This window comes from Poecilia mexicana, unplaced genomic scaffold, assembly GCF_051168715.1.
Source record: "Poecilia mexicana isolate PSO_F unplaced genomic scaffold, ASM5116871v1 scaffold_14, whole genome shotgun sequence".
Taxonomy (NCBI): domain Eukaryota; kingdom Metazoa; phylum Chordata; class Actinopteri; order Cyprinodontiformes; family Poeciliidae; genus Poecilia; species Poecilia mexicana.
Window position 1 is genome coordinate 24,119,943 of NW_028263383.1, and position 22,888 is coordinate 24,142,830.

Consider the following 22,888-nt stretch of genomic DNA (forward strand, 5'->3'; position numbering starts at 1 on the left):
TGCCAACTTAATCAATGCACTGAAATCATGAGGCAAGATTCATGTCAGGTTGATGTGTGGGCATAAAGGTTGCATGAATGGGCTTTAAAATGTCTGCTGACATCCACAGACTGCATTATTAAAATTCCCCCCTAACCACTTTCTCTAAACTTTCCTTTCTGCTTGGTTACCCGGGATAATTTTCTACTCCTTCAACTTGTTTTTTCACTGTATCCGAGTCCAACATAAGACTGATTACAATTGATTTTATATCAGTATATTTCCCTTCCATCCACACAAATTTTGGAATAAAATACGATGCAATAAAATTCTAATTTGCAAGATTGAGTACTTTTTTTTTTCAGAGTAACTTTTAATGGAATTGCCTTTTTTGTTTCTGTTTCGACCCAAACAGTCTTAACAATCTCTCTTCACATTGCAGGAACATTTTTGTCAGTCTGCTGTGACTCCACACCAGCAGTTAATGAAAGGTAGGAGGAGGCCCATTCGCCTCCTCTTATAGAGGAAAATCCTCCCATTTAGAAGCCGCAGGGGGCCAGGATTTGCTTTGATTGGAGTGTTACCATTATTTCCCGGCAGGCAGACTGAGAGCTACTGGAAGCTGACATAGATTTCAGATTGAGAGGGTGTAATGTTTCCATAAGCCTTCTTAAATGTCTGGCCCTTAAGCAGAGACATTCTCTCGCACAGGCAGACAGGAGAGGAAAAGGAGGAGGAGTAATTTTCTTCAGGGCGTGCTGTTATTTTTAATTGAAAAGCCACCTTTCATTAATCTCCTCCCCAACTGTTGGTTGGTGATTCTGACTGAAAATGGGGACATAAAAAAACCCAACAAATTTTACAACTGATTTCATATCGGTATAAAATCAGTTTACACTGATAATAATAAGTCACTTGTTTTTACTGGATTTTACATTTATCAGTTCTATCAAGTAGTAACATTTGCTTGTGAAATTAACAATAACAGTCATGTTTCAGACCTGCTTTGAGGATCTCTCTGCTACCAACATCTTGAAAACAAATCACAAAAAGCTCTTAACACAAGCTTGTCCAGATTTGTCATAACAGCTGACTCTGACTTTGTTGGAGGTTAATTCACATTTAGTGAGTTAAAGTGCAGGGATTATAGAATAAAATAAAACCACTATTATATCAGGTCTAGTTATGACCTGATATAACTAGACAAATCAGGATCTAACAAATCCTGATTTGTTAGATTTTTAATATCATTGGACATTAATATATTGAATGGAAAAAATCTAACACAGAGAACATCTCTGTGTTCTGGTTACACAGAAATGTTCTGGTCCTGCATCCCCAGAACCAGAACCAAAGATGAAGAAGCAGAATTTAGCTTCTACGCTCCTCTAATCTGGAACAAACTTCCATAAAAAAAAATCAAAACAGCTGAAACACTGAGTTCCTTTAAATCAAGACTAAAACCCCACCATTTTAGAGCTGACATTTATTAAGTAATAAGTGGAACCTTGATCAACATATTTGATGTGCATTTGCTTGATCATTTTGATCAGTGGTCCTCAAACTACGGCCCACGGACTGAATCCGGCCCGCCTCCACATTTGGTCCGGCCCCCTGAACAATACCAGAGAGCATTTAGATTTTTTTTCATATACCGTATTTTCCGGACCCCACCCCACCCCCCTCTGCTGTGGAAAACCAAGAACGGCAGAGATAACTGCGGCTCATAGCCTGGTGTGGCTTATATGTGTATGTTTACTGGTTTTTAAAAAAAACTTTGGGGTGCAGCTTATAGTCCAGAAAATACGGTATTTATTTAATAAATAGTGTTATTTTCTGCATTTTTTCTGTGAAGAACGCAGAGACGGTTATTTGATTGTGCTTTCTGGAAAACAATAATTTTTTACATTTAGTGCAAACTTTTAGTGCAAAGTTGCTCTAAAAGTTGCATAAAAAGTCCACTAAAAGTGGCAACTTTACATGATTTTGTAAATAATGATAATTTAATGCAAAGATGGCATTTTTAATGGACTTTCAATGCAACTTTCAGAGCAACTTTGCACTAAAAGTGTCATTATTTACCGAATGAAACTTCATGACAACTGTCATAAACATTCATAAAGACTTCTTTATGTTCATAACAGGTGCTATGTCATGTTTATGACAGTGTCATGTCAGTCTTATGCACACCCCTTCAAATCAAGTGTTACTAAATTGTTTTTAAATTAAATTATGTCTTTAAATAATTTTAAAGACATAATTTAATCCTTATATGCAAATAAATCCCTCCTGACAAGCAGTCACTAAACAGTCCACTAAAAATATGAGTACAGTCAGCCTCTAAATAATAATTTAAAGGCATAATCTGTGATCAAGTAGTTTACATTAATTACATTATTGGGGATTATTTGTTCAGTTAAAAAATGTGTGACTCTGCTGATTTTGCTTCAGACTAAAAATAATGTCAGTAATGAACAAATAAAAATAATTTATTTTTTAAATTTTTACGTGGTTTGTTTTGGACGATGTAATTCCAGTCTAACAAGAACTTTGTCTTGTCTGGTGCATATTCACTAAATTAATCTGACTTCAAACTTTTGTCTGAACTGAAAGATGCCCAGTAGGGATGCAGCCTAGTTCCTGTAATGTTTTACCAGAAGTTTTGGAGAGGTGAGCGGAGGAAGGTAATGGGCCACAAACTCCTAATCAGGGCCCTTCTGGGGAATAATTGTCTGCTCCATCTGTCTCAGGTCTCCCTTGCAGCTGGGAAAGTAATGAGGTGCTGCAAGATGCCATGTCCCCCTAAGGACCACAAATCATTGAATGAAAGATCCTAAGAGTTCAAAGAAGAGCAAAAGGAGAGAAACAAAGACGAAAGGATAAAAATCATGAGACGAAGGCCAGGTGAGAGGGGAGACTGTGCTTGTTCAGGAAACTGAAAATTAAGAGGATGGACTGAGACAATAGGACAAAGAAATAAATAAAAAGAAGAAAAGGTGAAAGTCAGCTGGCAGGGACACTGGTGGAGAAGCACAAATCTGCTGACAAAACATCTTCAATATAGAACTGTCTAGTAGAAGTGGATCGACTGAAAAAGCCTCTGGTTTCTCTGTAAGTTTGCCAACAATGGCGTCGATTTCACAACTGAAGTTGGTCCAGCGTTCTTTAAAATCACTCAACAAGACAAATAGCTCTGTTCTTTTTTGCTGCCAAATAGATTTAGTTTGTGCAGTGAAACCCAGACATAGGTCTGCATTTAAAGTGAACATGTTTTTAAATCCACACATATAACAAAACCCTTCTGCCTATTTACTAATAGTGAAGGGTTTGCAGGTAAAATGATTCACAAAAATTCTAACATGCTTTTATTCTTTGCAGGTTAAATTCCTGTAAAAATCTGACTCCAACTCCATTATTGTCTTACATTGGTCTATAAGGTATTGATAATCCTATGCTCAAAGTCATCTTATAGAGTTAATTATCAGATATGTGCCAGCTGGGTCCTTTGTCTAATAAGAGGCAGGTTTATTTAAACGTCCTGAAGCTAGAACTGAACAAGGAGACGCCATGTTTAGTTTCTAAATCAAGTAAAACTTTGGAAACTCGAGTTATGGAAACATCGAACAGATATGAACATTAATCATAAACAACACTTCATATAAGAAAAATTAAAAACACAAAAAAGTCAGATTGATAACATTTTTATTAAATTGGCAAAATGAAAATATGTTAACTCATAAATAAGAAGATTATGCAGAGAAGCCCAGCTTATCTATCATTCAAGGATAAGAACTGTCATTTTTTATTTCTGACCTTCCAATCTAAAAGTGAAGTCAAATTCTAATACTGCTGCAATGATTAGTTTGTGGGTGAATTCTGGAGAACTTCATACACCCCCACCCCGAAACAGCCAGGCCTTTTCTGAAAGGTCAGTCATATGAATTATTTTCATTTTACTGTTAAGCGTCCCAGAGAAAAATTCATTTGCATCTAATCAATCCTGTAATAAATAACCCTCGTCTTAAAATTGATTCTAATTGATTGTAAACATCACAACATAACCAGCTGCAAGAAAGTAATGATCCAGTTTTAATGTGTTTTAATATTCATTAAGATTAGCCAAAGATTTTTTGCTGTTCTGTTTGTTTAAAAATGTCTTGTGATCTATTCATCATTTTGATGACTAAAATCCAGCACTAAAACTGAAGAGATTCATTTTTCCTGGTGCCTGTCTCAATGCTCTGAATTCTATGCTTGAGTGAATTACATACATGTAATTGGTTAACTGTCCTATTTAAAACCCAAAACAATACTGACATGTTCAGCTTAGCTCCTGTTTGACAGCAGCCTGACAAAAAACCCCACAGTATTCAGTAGTGCAAAATTAGAATCCTTTAACTACAACTATGTGAAGTCAAGACACCATCAGTCAAAAAAAAAAGAAAAAATAGGCAAGCAAGCCTTCATTCAACCTGAAGGTTTCATAAATGAGAAATGAATTTTTCTCCTTATTGTAAAATAAGGCAAGTCTAACCAAAAAGAGGAAATGTGATTTTTCTTCATCACAATATTTAGCATTTTAGCCAAACTGCTGATGCAGTAGGTCCGTCCTTATTGCATCAGTTTAGCAGCCAAATGTGGATTAAATTCACTGAAAATCCTCAGTTAAGTTGGAAAGACATCAGCAAACACCATAAAGATGCAACTGGTGGCTATCAATCGGAGAAGGGTTATAAGACTATTCCCAAAGTCCTACAGTGAGAAGATTAGTGTGCAACACTTAGAGAAATATTAAAACCAAAGAGCAGTCCTACCTGCCTGAGTCAACTTGTTATCATTTTTGGCATGAAGGTTTTCTCTATAAATGCGATTTAGATTTGGAAGAATCTAGGCTTTTCACGTTGCAGGCGAATGCAAACCAAATCCAACTTTTTTACCTATGTTACTTCAGTAATTATAAAAATGTTGTTTATATTAAATATCACTTGAAAGAAATTTGACTTTGCGATTTAATTAATTGAAATTGGGCTTCTGTCTCTTTAAGACATTCATGCTCTTTCCAACACTCCACCTTCAGGAAGTTATCACAACATTTCTCCTCTATTAAGCCTTTAACGTTCTTCATTGGAGCGTTTCACTGAGAAGCCGTTGGTACGATGAGTTCAGCAGATGTGTAGCTCCACCAGGTGTTTGCTAATTGCTAATCTGAGTGGGAAAGTCGCCGGGGGGGTGGGGGGGAGGGGAGCTTGTGTTTCTGTAAGGAGGGGCTCGCTCCCACCCAGGCGCTTTGCACAGCTGAATGGTTGCCATTAGCCTGGCTATTGACTTCCTGTGCAATTCCACTCAAAAAAAGTTTGTGCAGAGTCAAAGGGCTCGCTCCCTTTGACTCTGATTGTTTCCAGTTGATTTTTGACTGAGCCAATCAGTGAACAGAAAGAGAAGCAGTAAACGATAACGTCGATTTTCTGCGCTGTTTGTAATCTACCTGTAGTTTTAGCAATGGCAGCAGAGGAAGTGCAGGAAGCCGTTCAGTCTGTGTTGGTCCAAATATTTAATTAAAATTAACAGCCGTCTTGTTCAGCTCGGCACTGCTCTTTTCGCAATGGAGGATGGTTGTTTGCAGCACAGGTAACTTCCGGTAAACATCTTGGCTTCAAACTGGGGCATTACATATGTTACGGCCAAACGTTAGCAATTGGGTGCATTTTAAAATCTCAACACAGCACAAGCTTTCAGGAAGCAATAATTTCTCAACAGCCGAAAGACCAGACCCTCCTTGTACTTCACAATTCAAAGTGTAGTAATTTACCAGGCTAGGTTACCAAGGGAGATTAGTTTTCTCAAAACGGCATGAAAGAAATAAACCAACGCTCCATATATTTTGTTGTTTAGAGAACAACACGTCAAGCTCTTAAAATCCACTTTTACATAATACCACCCAGTCAGTCAGCAGGATCTGTAAATTCTGCTGTGTGACGTCTTCTGTTGGATATGTGGGTTGCTTTGAAGCTGCTCACATATCAATCTGATTGTGGTTGCATCATTCAGTAGTATGAATGATCATGCAAAAGAAACCCCATTGGACTCCTGCAAAAAAATAAAATAAATAAAATGGAGCCTCAACACCTGCTGTGTAAACGTAACCTCAATAAACCATAAAACTTCCACAACAATGTTCTTTGGACAAATGAGTAAAAATCAGAGATTTGGCTATAATCCACAGCATCATGTTTGGTGAAAACCAAACCCAGGACATTTGAATTCATATCGTTACAACTGTCAGTCATTGTGGTTGAACTGTGATGATTTGGACTTTTTCCAGCCACAGGAGGTCTGGGTCTTCCTGTCGATGAGTCGGCCGTGAATCCTTCTGTACACTGCTTCCTTTTGTTTAGTTCTATTAAAAGACATACAAATGCAGTGCAATATATCATGTGTGTTGTTTATATAGTATTGTTTTGCTGATTTTTTGATCTGATCAGGATGAGATTATTACATATTAGTAAAATTTTCAACACAAAAGTTCCGTTTCACCATGGCCAACAATGTTTTGTTATGAATACAATCAGTCTTCAGAAATTTCTGTATCTGGCTCTAAGTAAAGAAAACGGTACAAATATCTAACAAGTGTGTTGCAGCTTAACATTATTATCATCAAGACAGCCATCTCATTAGACCAACATTTTCTTCAGGTTTTACATCCCAGTCTGTGTTTCAGAGTAAACAAACATTTCAAATGTTCACATGCTCAAACATCTCAGTGGTGTTAATGTGCAGGTGAGATAGCTTTGTCTTTGAATCTGAACAAGAAGGAAAAAAAAGAGAATCAAAGGGCGAGAAGAAACTGCATAAAATTCAGTCATTATGAAGCTTAAAAAATCAGATCCTGTTATTGCAGAAGACGAGGAGTTCAGTATAAGACAGCGTTTGTAGAAAAAGTAGTTCCAGTTGATGCTGAGCCCAGCGGCCTTCAGGAGCTGACTGCTGCTCAGGTGGAGTATTTAGTTGCTCTCTGACATTAAAGTTCAGCTGCATTTGGGTAACATGAACATCCTTTAGTCTACCTGCTTTGTAAAACTCCGTGTTTACATCTGAACTTTGATTTGATATTTCTCATTGTAATAAATATTTCTTTCTCAGTTTACCTATTTGATCAACTTCTCTCATCTTGTCTGCTAACCTAGACCTATTTCTCTCAGTCATCCCTTTTCAAAAGACATGAGAATTGCGTCCAATCAGCTGGCTAGGTTTGTGTCACATGCCCGTGGAGGACAGTCCACGCCCTGCTGCTTTGCTCATGCAGGGTAAACCCTGAGCTCCAGCTTTCGGGAAGTCGTGCGCCACCACCCGGCCATTCTCTCCCCCGCGTCCTGTTGCTCCACCACTCAAACTTGCCACAGCACCACCCCCAACTCCACCTGCCATCCCTCCGAGGCTGGTACTCATCATGGCCGCATCAATTAATTCCTGTAAGGCAGAGTTGTGAGAAAAATCAAAAACAAAATTCAGAAATATTAATTCCAGCTAAGATCATGGCAGGGGAGACTGGGATAAGATGGGCCAGTTTTCATTTACACTCATACAGTTGCTGTATGAATGCATTGTTTAATATGTATTGCATTATATTTTCCAATATATCGCAATATATTTTTGCTTTGTAAGGGATGGCTCAACTTACCCTGTGTGTGGGGTAGGTTGAGCCATATATCTGAAAACACACATATAAACCACACACACTCCATCCTGTCACCCAACTCGACCCCTACCCTCACTCAACTGCTACCACCAAAATAAAGTCATGTTTTACCATCCATCATATCCTATTTGTTACACACAATCCCTGGATACATTAAGCGTCTTTGTTGTTGGGAATTACTGCTAAAAAATACTCAAGGTTTCTTGGTGGTCTTGGGAAGCGAAAATCAACATTTGGAAAGAAAGTGCTAGAGCTGAGACTCCATGGCTCTGGCTTAAGCATTTCGACTTCATTTGTGCTAACATGCATGCATCTCCAGTGAATTACTAGACTGCAGTGCAAATAGGTTTTCAATAACACTTGTAACCTTTTATTCTGTAAAAAAGAAAAAAAGTTGATCCCCAGTTGTAACAGAACAATTCACACTCTGGCTTGGTAATTTATTTTCCCCACATGAATATCTGGTTATTTCTAAACTAAAGGCATTTTCTTCAGTGTTTAGGTTTTTCTGAACATTTTTGCCTGTGTGAAGCTCTCTGTGTCTCTGCGCGTCACCTCTCAATAAAACTAATGATGTGGATCCAGAGTTAATATCCTGAGTGGAGCCTCTGAGGCGCTCACACGCCCTCGCTTTTTGCTACCAAGCTTCCACAGTCATCTCACAGATTGGAGCAAATAAATCCCAGGTTTATTCATTTACAGAAGCTAAACCTCACAGTGAGCATTCCCACATCTGCCTCCAGCTTTTACCTCAGCAGCAGGAGTTTAACTGTTCACATTCCACATGGAAATCCTGCAGTTTGTGCTTAGATCTTCTTTCAGTCAGTTTACATAACTTTGTTTTTCTTGAGGGTTTTATTTTATTGACACACCAGGGTATATGTGCTCGAAGTACCACATCTGTCTTATTATTATCCCTGCTGATTCTGATGGAAACTGACAGTCTGAACAAAAACAAATCTTTCTTTTCAGTAAAGTGTTTGCAGGAGTTTTTTTTTTGTGTGTAATTTATTTTTCTACTTTTGTTGAGAAAACGCCCACTGAAAGTGCTTAACACTAGAGCAGTGGTGTCCACACCATTGGCCATCAGGGCCAAAATCATGAAGTTGAAAGAACTTGGAGGCCACAGAAAAAAATATTTTTCAAATGTGTTCTCTGCTCAATAGTAAACTAAAGAATTTTGTAGAAAATTGATCAGAAAATCCACCTATTCATTATCTTACACACGTATCCTTAGTGGGGTCACAAGGAGTGCTGGTGCCTATCTCCAGTGGTCAAAGGGTGAGAGGCGGGGTCACCCTGGACAGGTTGACAGGCCATCACAGAGACAGACAGGACCATGCATGCACACACCCAAGGAGAATTTAGAGAGATCTGTCATGAGGTGTGGTGAGAGAGACGCCGTAGGACCAGAAGGAGTTGATGAAAAAAATGATGATTTAATGATAAATCTACAAATGTTCCAAAAAACAGGCAGCACAGCCGAGTGGAAGGAAAATGATCACAACTGGTAGCAACTGATAAATGAAGAACATAAGAGACGCCAACGAGACGGACAGGAACGCAAACAGTTTGACAAGAATCCCACAGAGACACAGGTGGCTTTAAATACACAGAGGGAAATCACAGAACGAGACACACCTGGGAACAATCAAGGGACAGACAGGACACAGCGAGAAACACACAGAAAAAACCCAAATCCTGACAGTATCAATCAATGACGGTCATTGTTCGTGGACTGTGGGAGGAAGTCAGAGTACCCAGCATGCACAGGGAGAACTCAATGCAGAAAGAAACTGAGCCTGGATTTGAACTGAGGACCTTCTTTCTGCAGGCAATAGTGCTACCAACTGTGCCACTGTGCAGCACAAATGTGAAAACTGTGCATATAGAGCATTAAAAGCACTTTCATGATAGTGAGGTATAAGAATGACAATTTTCACATTTTTTGAGTTATTGTTTCTTTATTGGGTCTGCTTGGGTTTGCTTTTGAGCATCCCTATCCTTAACCCTAACTCCAAAATTAAGATGAGTGCAGAAACCTGGTTTAAAATTATTTTATTAAGATTTTATTTATGTGTGAAAACTGTCACCCTAAACGATGGACAAGTGTACATTTGCATCAGCCACCGGTGATTCCAGCCCACATTTGTTCCTTTCTAGAATTAAAGCTGTAGTATCTAGCCTCTATAAAAAAAATATGTTTTTAACATTAAATTGTAATTATCCCATGACAATATATGACAGAATATCTGCAAAACATTTAGCTCCTCTGTCTTGTCCCAGATTTTAATGCTGTCAATCACTCCTGTACTTACAACACCTCCCTCAACCCCACTTTGCTCTCTGCTACTTGGCGTGATCACTGATGACAGTTGATAAACGGTTTTGTTGGAACGGTAAGTCGTTCCTCCGCTATTAGCACATTTAGCAGCATACAGGAGATGATTGACAGTGCTAAGATGCTCTTCTCAGCTCTGATTGGTTGTTTTTAGTGGTGCACTTCTTCAGATGGCAATATTACCACTTGGAGGAGGTGAAGGAATTTGACATTTTAAGAATCTCATATTACAGTGACAACATTGTGACAACTTTAACAAATATGGAAAAAACATATTTTTGTTGCAGGTACATACTGCAGCTTTAAGTTTGGAGGGTTGCACAAAATAATTCAGAGGGCCGTAATTGATCCCATGCCACACTTTAGATACCGCTGAATTAGAGCCTCAATCAACAGATTTCTTACAATTTCATATACTGATAGGCAAATCAGAAGGCAAATTTGGGTTGCGTACCCACATTTGCCTTCTGCAAATGGGGGTACATATATGTATTGACATGCAGCAGGAAGAAGCTGAAATTGTGCCCAAAACTTTTGGATTTCAATGACTCTCACTGTCGGACAAACAACAACAACAATACATGTCTTGGTCTTATTAAGCACCCCTCACAGTCCCAGGAGTTGACTCCCCTCAGTGCTCCGTCCCTGAGGGGCTGGACTGGCTCGACATGACAAAATGTGATCATTTTGCAAGATGCATGTATCCTTTGTATTGATAACAGGTGCACCTCTCCTTGCTGATGCATAAAACTGTTGTGTAAATCTGGTCTACAAGCCCCTCCATGTGCTCTTACTGATGAAATCTTCCACATGTTGTGTCATCGCTGCCTTCAGAGAGCACTTTAAGTCCTTTTGTGCTCAGACGCACATGAGAAGGGAATAACAAAAGTCCAGTGTGAAAGAGAGCGCTTTTAGCTCACACTAGCCTCTAATGACTTGTTTGTTCCTTCTGAGCCATTCTTCAAAGCCTCGGCATAAACTAAAGCAGTCTGTGACGAGTCCACCGCAATTTCATCACACTCTGACGGCAGCAGTGATGAGGAGTCGGAGGCTGGAGTGGCAGCTGAGCAGAGTTCAGTTGATTCACTTTGAAATGGAAGTCATGTTTGGTGCTGCTGCCCTGTGGCAACAAACTGAAAAACAGCAGCAGCTGATGCTCACAACTAAAAATAAAGCTCTATCTGTGAAAACATACAACATGAAATCTATTAGTGGATGAACATGCTTAAAGCCAGATTAAGAATTGAAAGGCATAGAGAGCAGGAAGATACTGTAGTGTCTTATTCTGAAGACATAAATGGCTACTGAATTTCAAGGCACATGTTTTATGGTCTAACTTACTGTTGCTATTTGAGCTCAGTTACAGCCAAGTAGGAAACATTGAGCTGAGAAGTGCAGACAACCCTATTAAAATTTCAGGATTGTGTGATGTGGTAGCACTGTTGCCTTGCAGCAAGAAGGTCCTGGGTTCATTTCCCAGCCTGGGTTCTTTCTGCATTGAGCTTCATGTTCTCCCTGTACATGTGTGGGTTCTCTCTGTGTACTTTGACTTCCTCCCACAGTTCAAAAACATGACTGTCAGATTAATTGATTTCTCTAAATTATCCATAGTTGTCTGTGTTCAAAATTGTTTTCTTTTGTGCTCTGACCCACGAAAGACAGGACAAACAGGTCACCAGTCCAGGAGCTTGTTTTAAGTTGATTCCTTTGATACTAATAAAAAGTACTACAGGGTGGCCCACGACAAAGTAGCCTGTGTTACTATAGCATTTCTGGCGGCCTTCTGTAAAGAAAGAACTTGAAATGCCAAAATCTTTACTGGAAATAATCTCCTTGTGCATCAATAGAGTTTTGGGCGCGCCTTAACATATTGTCATATACGGGACGCAACTCTGGGGCACCAATGCTCTGAATTACATTACGAATATTGTCTTTCAACTGCTATAAAGTTCTCTGGTTATTAGTGTACACTTTTCGCTTCAAATTGCCCCACAGATAAAAGTCACAAGTTGTTAAGTCCGGCAACTTGAAGGAAGTTAAGATTTTGGCATTTCAAGTTCTTTCTTTCTTGACGGAAGGTTGCCAGTAATGCTATGGTAATGCGGGCTACTTTTTCGTGGGCCACCCTGTAGTTCCAGTACATATTTGCACTAGAAACTGTGTCAGTTAATTGGTAAGATTTTGTGTTTTTGCAGTTCACACAGAGGATTGTTTTCCTCAAATGTGTTTGTAACCCAGGGTTAAGAACACAAATAAAAAATGAATAGATGTTGATTTAATATCTTATTCTACAACGAGATTAAAAACTAAATAGATTTCATGTCTTATTCTACAATAAGAGTTAAAAAGTAATAAAGTTAAAAAGTTTGTAAATATGTTCATAAATATAGATAAAAAGTGCTAAAAATATTTAAAACCTGTGAAATATCCCTTTAGTGATTGCTTTTAGTGATGGATTAAACAACCAATAACTGGCACAATCTGATTTTACATCAGCCAATCAAGGTTGATTGTCCCTTTAATTGCGGTGCTGAGATTTTGCTCAGATTGCGTCAGACACCCTTGAGAGCTCAGAGCTGACAGTTGTTCGTTAATAGCCTGGAAGATTGTGTTAAATTCTATGAAGAATCTTGGAAATTGATAAGGCAAACAATGTTAAAATAGTTTTGCCGAATATATAATTCAAAATAGTAAATCCGTTTAAAAAAAAAATAGATCTCATAAAGCTTCTGTTCTGACAGCTGAAGCCCAGAAAAATCCCCGGTAGTCGTGTAGCATTGAAGCATTGGTGAGTGATCGCACGCTCGGCCGTTGGCCCAGTAAATTAGCTAAATAATGGCTAAAATACATAGTAACTGATCAAATTTAATAAAATTAAAATTGTATTGTAAGATTTTATATCATTATTATTGTGTATGTTGTGTTTCTTCTATGTATTTTTACTTATTTTTCTATTAGTACATGTTTTAATATCTCAACGATGCTATGGTGCTGTAATGTGCTCTTCTATTAACATTACTTAGGAACTTTCTGTTCTCTGTAGGTCAGAGCTAATGTGGGTTTCTAATCCACATTCTGAATGTTAAATTTAGTGTTATAGATGTACTTTATTGGTACTTTTAGGTTGATATATATATATTACCACATATAAGCTAATTTCTTTAGTTTACTGATGTATTGATAACATTTAACTGTGATAACTGGAATGATATTGTTGTACAACATGGAAAAACTTTAAAATTGATAAAAGAGCTATTTGAATTGTTGCTTAAGCTTTATTGATATTAGGATCCAGAATTTTAAGATGCTTTACTTTGGCCTTGTTCCAGGTCTGGGTTTTTTTTTCTTTGTTATGGTGCACTTTTGACCTGCAGTGCCCAGAGACATCAAGATCACCCTCACAAGAACATGGATGGCGAGCCCCAGCCCAGAGGACCGAGTGAACCTGTAGATGGTGACCCGACTGGTCACTAGCTGTGAAACATTGAAAGAACATTTGACAGACACATCAAAAAGACTGGATTATTTATTTTATTGTTATTTTTTAAAGCACGCAATTTTTGTTTATTTGTACAATGTGGATCCACAAATGTTGTCTATATTAAATTCTATTCTTTCTGTTCACACCTAGGCTCCCACGAATTTAGAATCTCCTGATCAGGCCCAACTTCCGTTATACTTCTGTAGTGTTGGTATTAGTAAAGTAAATTAACTTAACTTGCCATCTACTATTATCAAGTGTATTTAAAGTAACCTTTCTTGTGGGTGTCACTTTGACCGGCGGAGGCTCTGCGTTAAAGAAGGAAGTGAGGCAACAAATGTCTTTGAGTGGATTTATTTGGGAGCTCCAAGTCTTCATTACACCAAAACCCTTTTTTCAGTGAAACAAAGCAGCTTACATTTATACCTGAGGCAAGATCCACTTACCCCAGGTAAAGGGGTGATCACAGAAAGACAAACAAAAAACAAACACTATTTACACAAACCTAACCAACAATAAATGATCCAACAAATATTTACATGCATGCAAATTATTAAAACTAAACTAATCTAAAGGTCAATCAAAAGTAACTATAAATCCTCAGAGTATTCCCCTCTTAAAAAGAATGTTCACCAAATGTCACAATGTAACTAAAATAAAGAACTGATACAAAACACACTTGAACTGAAAACAAACAACATAATATCAATAATCAACATGGGATGGAACCCCTGGTCTTCATCACAGTGAGTTACATGTTTTTTTTTTAATTTATCTGCTTCTTTTGAAGTTTAGATATAGTTTCAGAAATCCTTGCCCAAGATGCTAATGTTAACTATTTTAGGGTCTAGATAGACCACCAAGCAAGTTGAGTTGATCTTACACTCTGGGCTAAAAGTATTAAGTATTTTTTCCAAACAGCTTTGTCCACCTTTGTGAATTGGTCCAGTCAAACATGAAATACTTTAAAAAGAAAAAATAATTCACATAAATAAGGTGAGGAATACTAAAGCTGCAGAGTTTTCAGACAGAAAACAATTAAAAGTCCCTCTAGACAATAACAAGAGAAGCTGAAGCTGTTGTAGTTAATTGCTATAGATTACGATCAATCTGAAAACTGAGGTTCATGTAACAGCAGCTTCCTTATAATTGATATTTTGATCCTTTATGTCCAGCTTTGATTGTCTCTGCCTGTATTTTTACAGAGAGTTTAACTGTAGAGTTGTCCTGGTTGGGAAATGATCGTCTTTTATTATTAATATAATGCAGGAGTCAGCAGACAAAATGCAGTAGTTTAAAGACTCACCTTCATCCTCCTGGACTCGATCCGAGACTTGTAGCAGAACTCAGCCAATGCCACCAGCATGGCCAGCCCAAGTCCACCAATGAGAATGTAGAAAACTCCAGCTACATTACTCAAACTGAGCGCGCTTGTCTTGTCCTGTCATTAGAGAGAGGTGGAGTTAGGAAAACAGACATGGTGCTGCTGGTCATGAGATCGTAATAAATTTGACTGAATAACCAAACAGTTAACTTTCTGGTCTATCCTTAAAGAAAGACATTCTTCATTCAGAGGCGGTGAAATGAAGCAACACTCCAATAAATTAGAATTGAAACAACTCCTACAAGTCCAAATGGTATTAAAAATGATGAATCAAACGTAACTTTTGTCTGTTGTAGTAGAAATCATGCAGTTCACCAACAGCAGTCTATACTGCAAGAGAGAAGAACTTTTGAGCAGGGAATTTTCTGAAAACTGCATTTACACTCAAACTTGATTTTTTCAGACCATAGTCTTTAAAAGCCAAAAGCTGTGCAAAAATCTGGATTCCATGTCATTTTCTGTCAAGTCTTTACACTGTCAAGACCTCCTGATGGCAAAAGCAAAAAAGCTCACTGACTTTGAACGTGGTAGGATTGTTGAGCTGCATAAGCAAGGCCTCTCACAACGTGCCATGGCTGCTGTAAGACAGTCATTTTGCATTTTTTAAATGATCCTGAAGGTTATGGAACAAAAAAGTCAAGTGGTAGACCCAAAAAAATTTCACTAGCTCTGAGCCGCAGGATCCGATTGGCTGTCCGTCAAGACACGGGACGATCCTCTACCCAAATTAAGGCCATTACTGGTGCTGACTGCAGCCCAATAACCATCAGACGGCATCTGTGAGAGAAGGGCTTCAGAAACAAAAAAACGTCTTCAAAGGCCACGTCGTCTTCAACGCCACAAAATTGTCCGTTTGGACTTTGCAAGGGTCACCAAACATGGGACATTGAAAGGTGGAAGAAAATTGTCTTCTCTGATGAGAAAAAATGTAACCTTGATGGTCCTGATGGCTTCCAATGTTACTGGCATGACAAGGAGATCCCACCTGAGATGTTTTCTACACGGCACAGTGGTGGGGGCGCCATCATATGGGGAGTGATTTCCTTCAATGGAACAATGGAGCTTCAGGATGTGCAGGGGCGTCAAACAGCAGCTGGCTATGTGGAGATGTTGCAGCGGGCATCCCTCATGACTGAGGGCCCTCGTCTGTGTGGTAATGATTGGGTTTTTCAACAGGACAATGCTGCAGTTCACAATGCCCGCCTGACAAAGGAGTTCTTCCAAGAGAATAACATCACTCTTTCGGACCATCCTGCATGTTCCCCGGATCTAAACCCAATTGAGAACATTTGGGGATGGATGGCAAGGGAAACGGACATCAGTTCCAGACAGTGGATGCCCTTCATGAAGCCATCTTCAACACTTGGAGCAACGTTCCCACTAGCCTCCTGGAAACACTGGCATCAAGCCTAAACGATTGTTTGAAGTCATCAACAACAATGGTGGAGCTACTCATTACTGAGTCCTTTTTTGACACTTTGATTTCTGTTTTGGGGGGTTTTCGGCGTTTTTTGAGCTATGGTCTTAAACTTTTGATCAGCTGAAAAAATCATTTTTGAGTGTAAATGCAGTTTTCAATTAATTCCCCACTCAAAAGGTTTTGTCTCTTACGCTGATTTCTTCTTTTAACATTGTGAAGCTCTACTTAGAACCTTCTTAAGATCCAATAGTGCAAAATGCAAATTCTTGCAATTTTTTGACTGGTCTTAAGATTTTGATCAGGAGTGTATCTCCCCTAACAACATATTCTGTCAGACTTTTGATAAGACCACAAGTCCACTTCTAAAACCACCACACATCTCATCTGATGTTCTTTTTCTTCCTTTTTGTGGCTTGTGAGTGAAATCAGTTTTATTCCCAACTCAGGTCTGGTTGTCAACCAAATCTTTATCCTTCTTAGTGCCCAACTTTCAATTTCAATGACGGAGCCTTTCTTTCTTGTCTCAAAGGTACAAATGCATCATTTTCGCAAATACTTTTCTTTTCCTCACATTCAGAATTTTTCCATTGTTTTCTTCACAGTGCCTGGTCATCATCATCATCATCATCACAGAAGAATATTGGGTCTGGATTTTTGATTTTGTTTCAGAACTTCATTTGGTATGTTCTTCCCTCAGTCTGTTTCCTGTTTTAAAGTGACCTATTACTTTGAATTGTGCCTAAAAAAATATGCATTTTAATGTCACCACAAAAAGAGAATCTAACAAGAACCACTTGTAATTGTACTCAAAATAGCCAAATATCTAATATCTCTGTTGATGAATTATTGGTGAGCTCATATTTAGTGTGAGTTGATTTGAGTTGATTTGCTCTTAGTTACCTCTAATCACCGCCTCTGATGATACACTGTCTTCCGTTTGTCGCATGCAAGCTCATGCAGGAAGAAAAATCTAACAGAATAAAACAAAAACAAAAGAAACATTCTCTAAAATAATTGAAACATTTTATTGACTCAGAGGATGAGTCCTATTTTATTAATAAACATTTGTGTTAGTCTTTATTCTGTAAAAAAAAAAAGAACATATATTCTTCGCAAGGTCTCATTTTTGTGTCATTACTTTCATCTCATGCATCTCAGTTTCAGTGACTCTCACCCATGCAGCCTTTCATAACATAGACGGAAAAAACTAAACTCCTCATTTTTATTCATAGAAAATGTTGTGAACCCATCACTGAATGTGTTCTGCAGTCAGTCAACATCTGAGGAGTCTGAAGAGACAGCTTAAGGTCCGACTAATACCAGGCTGAAGAAGACGTGCTTATTCACACAGGAATGTCTTGGATTTTGTGAGAAATTTTGAAAAGGATGATTTTACAATGTGAACAATCTGAAAACGTTGGAGTTCCCTTTGTCCTTCAATTCAGAGCTGTTCTTTGTTAGTTTGTAAGGATTTTGTGGCACTAGTGGCATTTTTCAAAAGTAGGACAGGAAGAATGGAAAGACATGAAGCACATGGAAGGATTGAACTAGGATAAGTGAGTTAACTGTGGCCACTGCATGTGATATGACTTGGCCATGGAGTCTTCCCAAGTGGATTTGTTTTTAATAGGGTAACAAATCATTTGTATTTATATTCACCTGCAAGACATTGTATTTAGGAGTAACAGGCCCCTGTAATGTCAGAACATTTTGGGACCTACTTGTGCTATTTCATTAAAGAAGTTGTCTCGTTGTTATTCTAACAGGACACAGGATGGACTACTGTGTCTCTTTGTGTACTCACACTTTGTGTCGACTTGCTGTGTGTAAAATTCAGGCCTTTTCTCTGGCTTTAAAACTGAGGAGAAAGCCTGTGTCTTTAGCCATTAACAAAATAGCTTTGTGTCTTCAGGCCTGGTTTGGGACAGAAGCATTTTAAATTAATTGTGCAAATGTATACTTGAAATAAGACAAAATTAACTGACAAAGAACTTCAGCAAGACATTTCAGCTCGTTTAAGGTTAAATATTTCTTAATGTTGATGAAAAAGTATGAGTTCCATCGATTATTTCACTTATATTCTAACATGGAAAAAATGTCTTATAAGTGACCAAATCTGCCAGCAGAATTAGTACCTTTTCATCAATATTAAGGAATAATTGACTTAAAACAAGCTTTGATATCTTGCTGTAAAGTTTCTTGTAGGATACTTTTATCTTACTTCAAGTGTACTAAGATATTTGCACCAAATGCTAGAATATAAGTACCGTATTTTCCGCACTATAAGGCGCACCGGATTATAAGGCGCACCTTCAATGAATGGCCTATTTTAGGACTTTTTTCATACATTAGGCGCACCGCATTATAAGGCGCATAGAATAGACGCTTCATACTCTATTATTACACATCCACATTAATAAAGAAATGGTCCCCGAGTACTTTATATAGTAGGCTGGCCCAGTCGTTGTTTCACTCACGGTGTTGGTGTTGCGATATTATGCCCAACTGCTTTCTGGGTAACACAGACCAACCGACACGCTGCCGCTGCAGTCTCTGTCTCTCTTCCCCTGCCCCTCCCCCCCTTTAAATGTATTATCAAACTTTATTAACAAACCAGTGTTCTGACAACTATCCCAGCATGCACCGCGCACTACTTCTTCTACGGGGGAAAAAGAAGTTGGCGGCTGCTTACCGTAGTGGACCAACTACTTAAGCAGCCTACTGCATGTCTGTGTAAACATGACGTCTTTCATTTCGATCTGAGTTAATTAGCGTAGCATTTCTGCCGGATTTTCACAACATATCAGCCACGACAATGGACATGGTCATCTTTTTTGGACGACATCAAGGTGTTTGAGCCACTGGATGCCTCCAACATTGTGCGCCTCACAGCTAAAAGCTACCGATAGATGAGGAAAACAGCAGATCCTCACACCCTCAGCATAAATATAGCTGTGGACAAGATCACTGATGCCTATTGTTCTTGCAAGGCTGGGTAAGTCGGCATTCATGGTTTTGATGGTCCACAATGTACATTAGCATATGTTTACTACTGTAGCTTGTGTTTGTGAGACGGTCACGCACGTGGTAGCTGCACTGTGACCTAAAATGGGCATTAGCCAATGAAACGCGGCCCCTGTGGTTGCTGGACCTGTTGTGGCTCAATATTGGTCCATATATAAGGCGCACCGGATCATAAGGCGCACTGTCGGCTTTTGAGGAAATTGAAGGTTTTTAGGTGCGCCTTATAGTGCGGAAAATACGGTACTTGGTAAGATTTTTTTGTTTATGCAATGTTGAACTTCTAACTTTAAAACTAACCAAAATTAAAAACATGTGACAGTGTGATCATAGACGATGCTCTAGAATTCTTGATATAATTTCAACTTGTTTTCTAAATTTAAGTGCCATAAAATTACCTTGGTTCTGTGCTGGTGTTACATAAAAAATAGACTTCAACTGAATTGATACATTTCTACAAGACAAAAATAAAGTTTTGGACATTTTTTACTGCCTCCATGTGACTTTTCTTGTAAGAAGCCAAATGGCAGTGAGTGTCTTGTTGCTGCAGCTTTAGTATGACAGTAAGCTGTCTCCTCGACAGACTGATGAACATCTCCAGGTTAGTCACACTCTCTGTTACTCAGAGAGTTCAGAGCAAAACAGGAGGTTCATGACAGATTGGAGACAAAAACATTAAGGAGTGTGTCTGGGAAGGAAGAGGAGAAGAGGGAAAGCTGTGGTTATTGGATTTAATATCAGCCATAAGCTGAGATATCAGTGAGGAAAACAGGAAAAAAAAACATTTTCAGATTGGAAACTGTGACTTTTTACATCCGATGTATTCAGAAAGAGTAAAAATAGAAATCTTGCTTTGATCTGAAAATTTCCTCCAAGGCCAGATTTTATTTGTCAAAGCTTAAATGACTAAACATCGCCCAAAGCAAGAAACAAAAAGTATTTTCAACATCCTCAAGAAAGTTTTTTTTTGCCACCAGCAGAAGCTTAAAATATTCTTCAAATGTGCCTACAAAGGCAGGCAGGATTTGGGTTAAAACATGATGTAAAAAGCCACATTTCTCTGCAGAGCACCTTGCCCTTGTGTCTGCAACTGCTTCCACTGAACTTTGCTGACCGCTGAATATTCTGAAGAACAGAAAGAGAGCTGAGTGGAGAAAATCTGATTTGGAGACATGAAAAGACCTTATCTATAGAACAAAAGATGACAAAACAGGTTTAATATTGCCAAATTTTCTCATCAATTTGCAAAAATGTGACATTACAAACATACAAAACAAACTTTCTGTCATCAGAATCCTCATTTGTATAATTATTATTTGGTCTATAATTATTTCCCTCTTTTGTTCTCCAGAACAATCAGCAGCAGTAATGAATTCTGATTCCATAAATAAAAGGATTCAGTAAACCTAAACTCTATCTGCTATAGTTAAACAAGAAGTTTGCCATTCTGGTGCTTGTTAATATCAGTAGAGTAGACAGTAAGCTGGTTAGCTCAATTTAAAGCTTGATACAAAGAACAAGGAAAATGTTATGAAATTCAGACAAGAAACAACCTGAAACCCTCAGAATTCCCTTCTTTGATTAGCAGAAGTATATCAAAAACATAAGACTTTTCTGTATTTGTAGACAGGACAACAAAAATATATTTCGTATTTTTTTTAATTCATTTGTCGGTTTGCATGCATTGCTGCAACTCAAAAAGCCAGGTTTATCCGTCTTTGACCAGTCTAGATGTTGTGGCTTTCTTCTATCACTTCATTTGAATTAGCACTAATGTCAAATGAGCAATAATAGCACATTTTTCTACCTGTCTTTGATGGGATCAAGGTTTTAAAAATGACAAAATGTGTTTAAAAAAAGTTTAAAGTTGCTTTAAACTTTTATTTTTTTTCATGTCCTGGATGGCTGAGACCCCATAAATATGTAGGAATTTAATATTTGGGAAGTATCATAACTTAAACTCAAAGGTCAGCACCAGAGTTTTCTAGACAAATATTCAGATTTTATTTTGTGGTTTTAAAGGCTCTACGCTGAAGATGGTAAGAAATAAAGGCATACTTTATTTTTTTTACTGCCAGCTGCAGTCGCCCCTCTGCTCTTGGTTCCCATACTGAGCTGTCGGCTAATGCTAATGCTCAGCCGCTCCCTCCAGTTTCAAACTCTTCCTATTAAAGTAAGAGTTAGAGTTAAATATAATTGGAATATTGTCTTCCTTCGACAGAAAAAGGAGCTAAGTCTATGAAAGCAATGTAGCAGTTTAGCTAGTTTTGATTTCCAAGACAAAAGGTGGCAGTTTATCATGATTCAGCCAAATTAATGAAATAACGAACTGTTTATTGTCAATGTGTTTCTTCCTATTGAGCATTGAAAGTCAATAAAACATGTTACATTTCTTCAGCTTAAAGTATTTTACTTACTGGAGGGTTTTTTGTTAGTGCTGCAGAGCTACAGCTAACAGCTAACGGAGCCTGTGTCTGTTGATCCTCCTACACTTTGGACTGAACCATTGTTCTAACAATAGTGGGGGGACCTAAAAATGAATTCTTCTTATTTTTTTGGGTGAATGGGAGGTCAAATGCTGCCTCATTTCTTTGACCTAAGCTAACCAGCTTCTTGCCTTCTCTTTAATGATCAATAAGATATATATTTGACCCTAAAATTCCAAACTTTTATTCTGTTATTACAATTTAAAGTAGATTCCAAATATTTTAAGAAAACACATGACAGCTCTGATTAGCTGAAATCTCTCTCTTTTTTCACTTTCCAGGTTTAAAAGGTGAATCCATTCTACTAGAGACACCCCAACTCCTACATTTAAGCTTTTGATCTTATCATCCGAGTCATCCATACATCATATATCATAATACCTTTTGGAATTTTAGTTTTTTCTTTGAACCATTCTTATTTCTGTATAGAATGAATCCAAAACATGCAACTGCATTGACACTTTTTCTAAGGTGTGGGTGCATTTATAGAAATGTATTAATGATTTCTGCTAAATGAGCCAAATACCTGAGAAATCTGGTTTTTATCTTTATAGATTATTGAGTTGTACAATGCACAATCATGCTACCCAGGAAAATGATTCAAATAAATAATTAAAATGTGCAAAATGTAGGAGTTGGGATGAGAAGGAAGTTGTAGTAAAATGGGAATCACATGTCATTTTAACAATAATCTACAGATATTAGTCATCCCACAGGGAAAAAAAATCAATCTTTAAAAGTAAAAAAAAAGAGCTGAATTAAACTACCTTAGTGTTCTTGCTGTGGATCTGGGGTATTTTGAAATGGGGCAGGAGAAAGTGGGGAGGATGTTGGGGCAAACCAATGCTTGACCATGGTACCAGGCTAAGTCACCTCAAGAACTGACCTTTCTGCCGGAGTCCTTGTGTCCACATTCCCCCTTGTCATACCACCACTTGTTTTTCAACTTGTCTAAGACGGCTTGTTCATTGAGCTTCAGTACTGCTAGGTTTACTGGGATTCTTCAGAGAATCAAGGGAAGGGGAGTGGGTGGGATTGGAAATAACATAAATAACATTATGCACATCCATGTTATGTTAT

The 22,888-nt window shown here is 38.1% G+C and overlaps 1 protein-coding gene across 3 annotated transcripts in view; it reads right to left on the minus strand.

The window, feature by feature from the left end:
- Nucleotides 1-3,664: 3,664 nt before the first annotated feature.
- LOC106926735 (glutamate receptor 1-like) overlaps nucleotides 3,665-22,888 on the minus strand; it is an 87,642-nt gene continuing 68,418 nt past the window's right edge. Inside the window, exons 16-17 of one of the 3 annotated variants that reach the window (XM_088012395.1) lie at nucleotides 14,804-14,938; nucleotides 3,665-7,446 (exon numbers count right to left, since the gene is read on the minus strand). In XM_088012395.1, coding sequence (XP_087868521.1) covers nucleotides 7,234-7,446; nucleotides 14,804-14,938 — 348 coding nt within the window. In that variant the 3' untranslated portion in view covers nucleotides 3,665-7,233. Of the gene's footprint in view, nucleotides 7,447-13,531; nucleotides 14,725-14,803; nucleotides 14,939-22,888 lie in introns of those variants that run through there. The other 2 variants (XR_015765241.1, XR_015765242.1) reach the window with 2 other exon arrangements.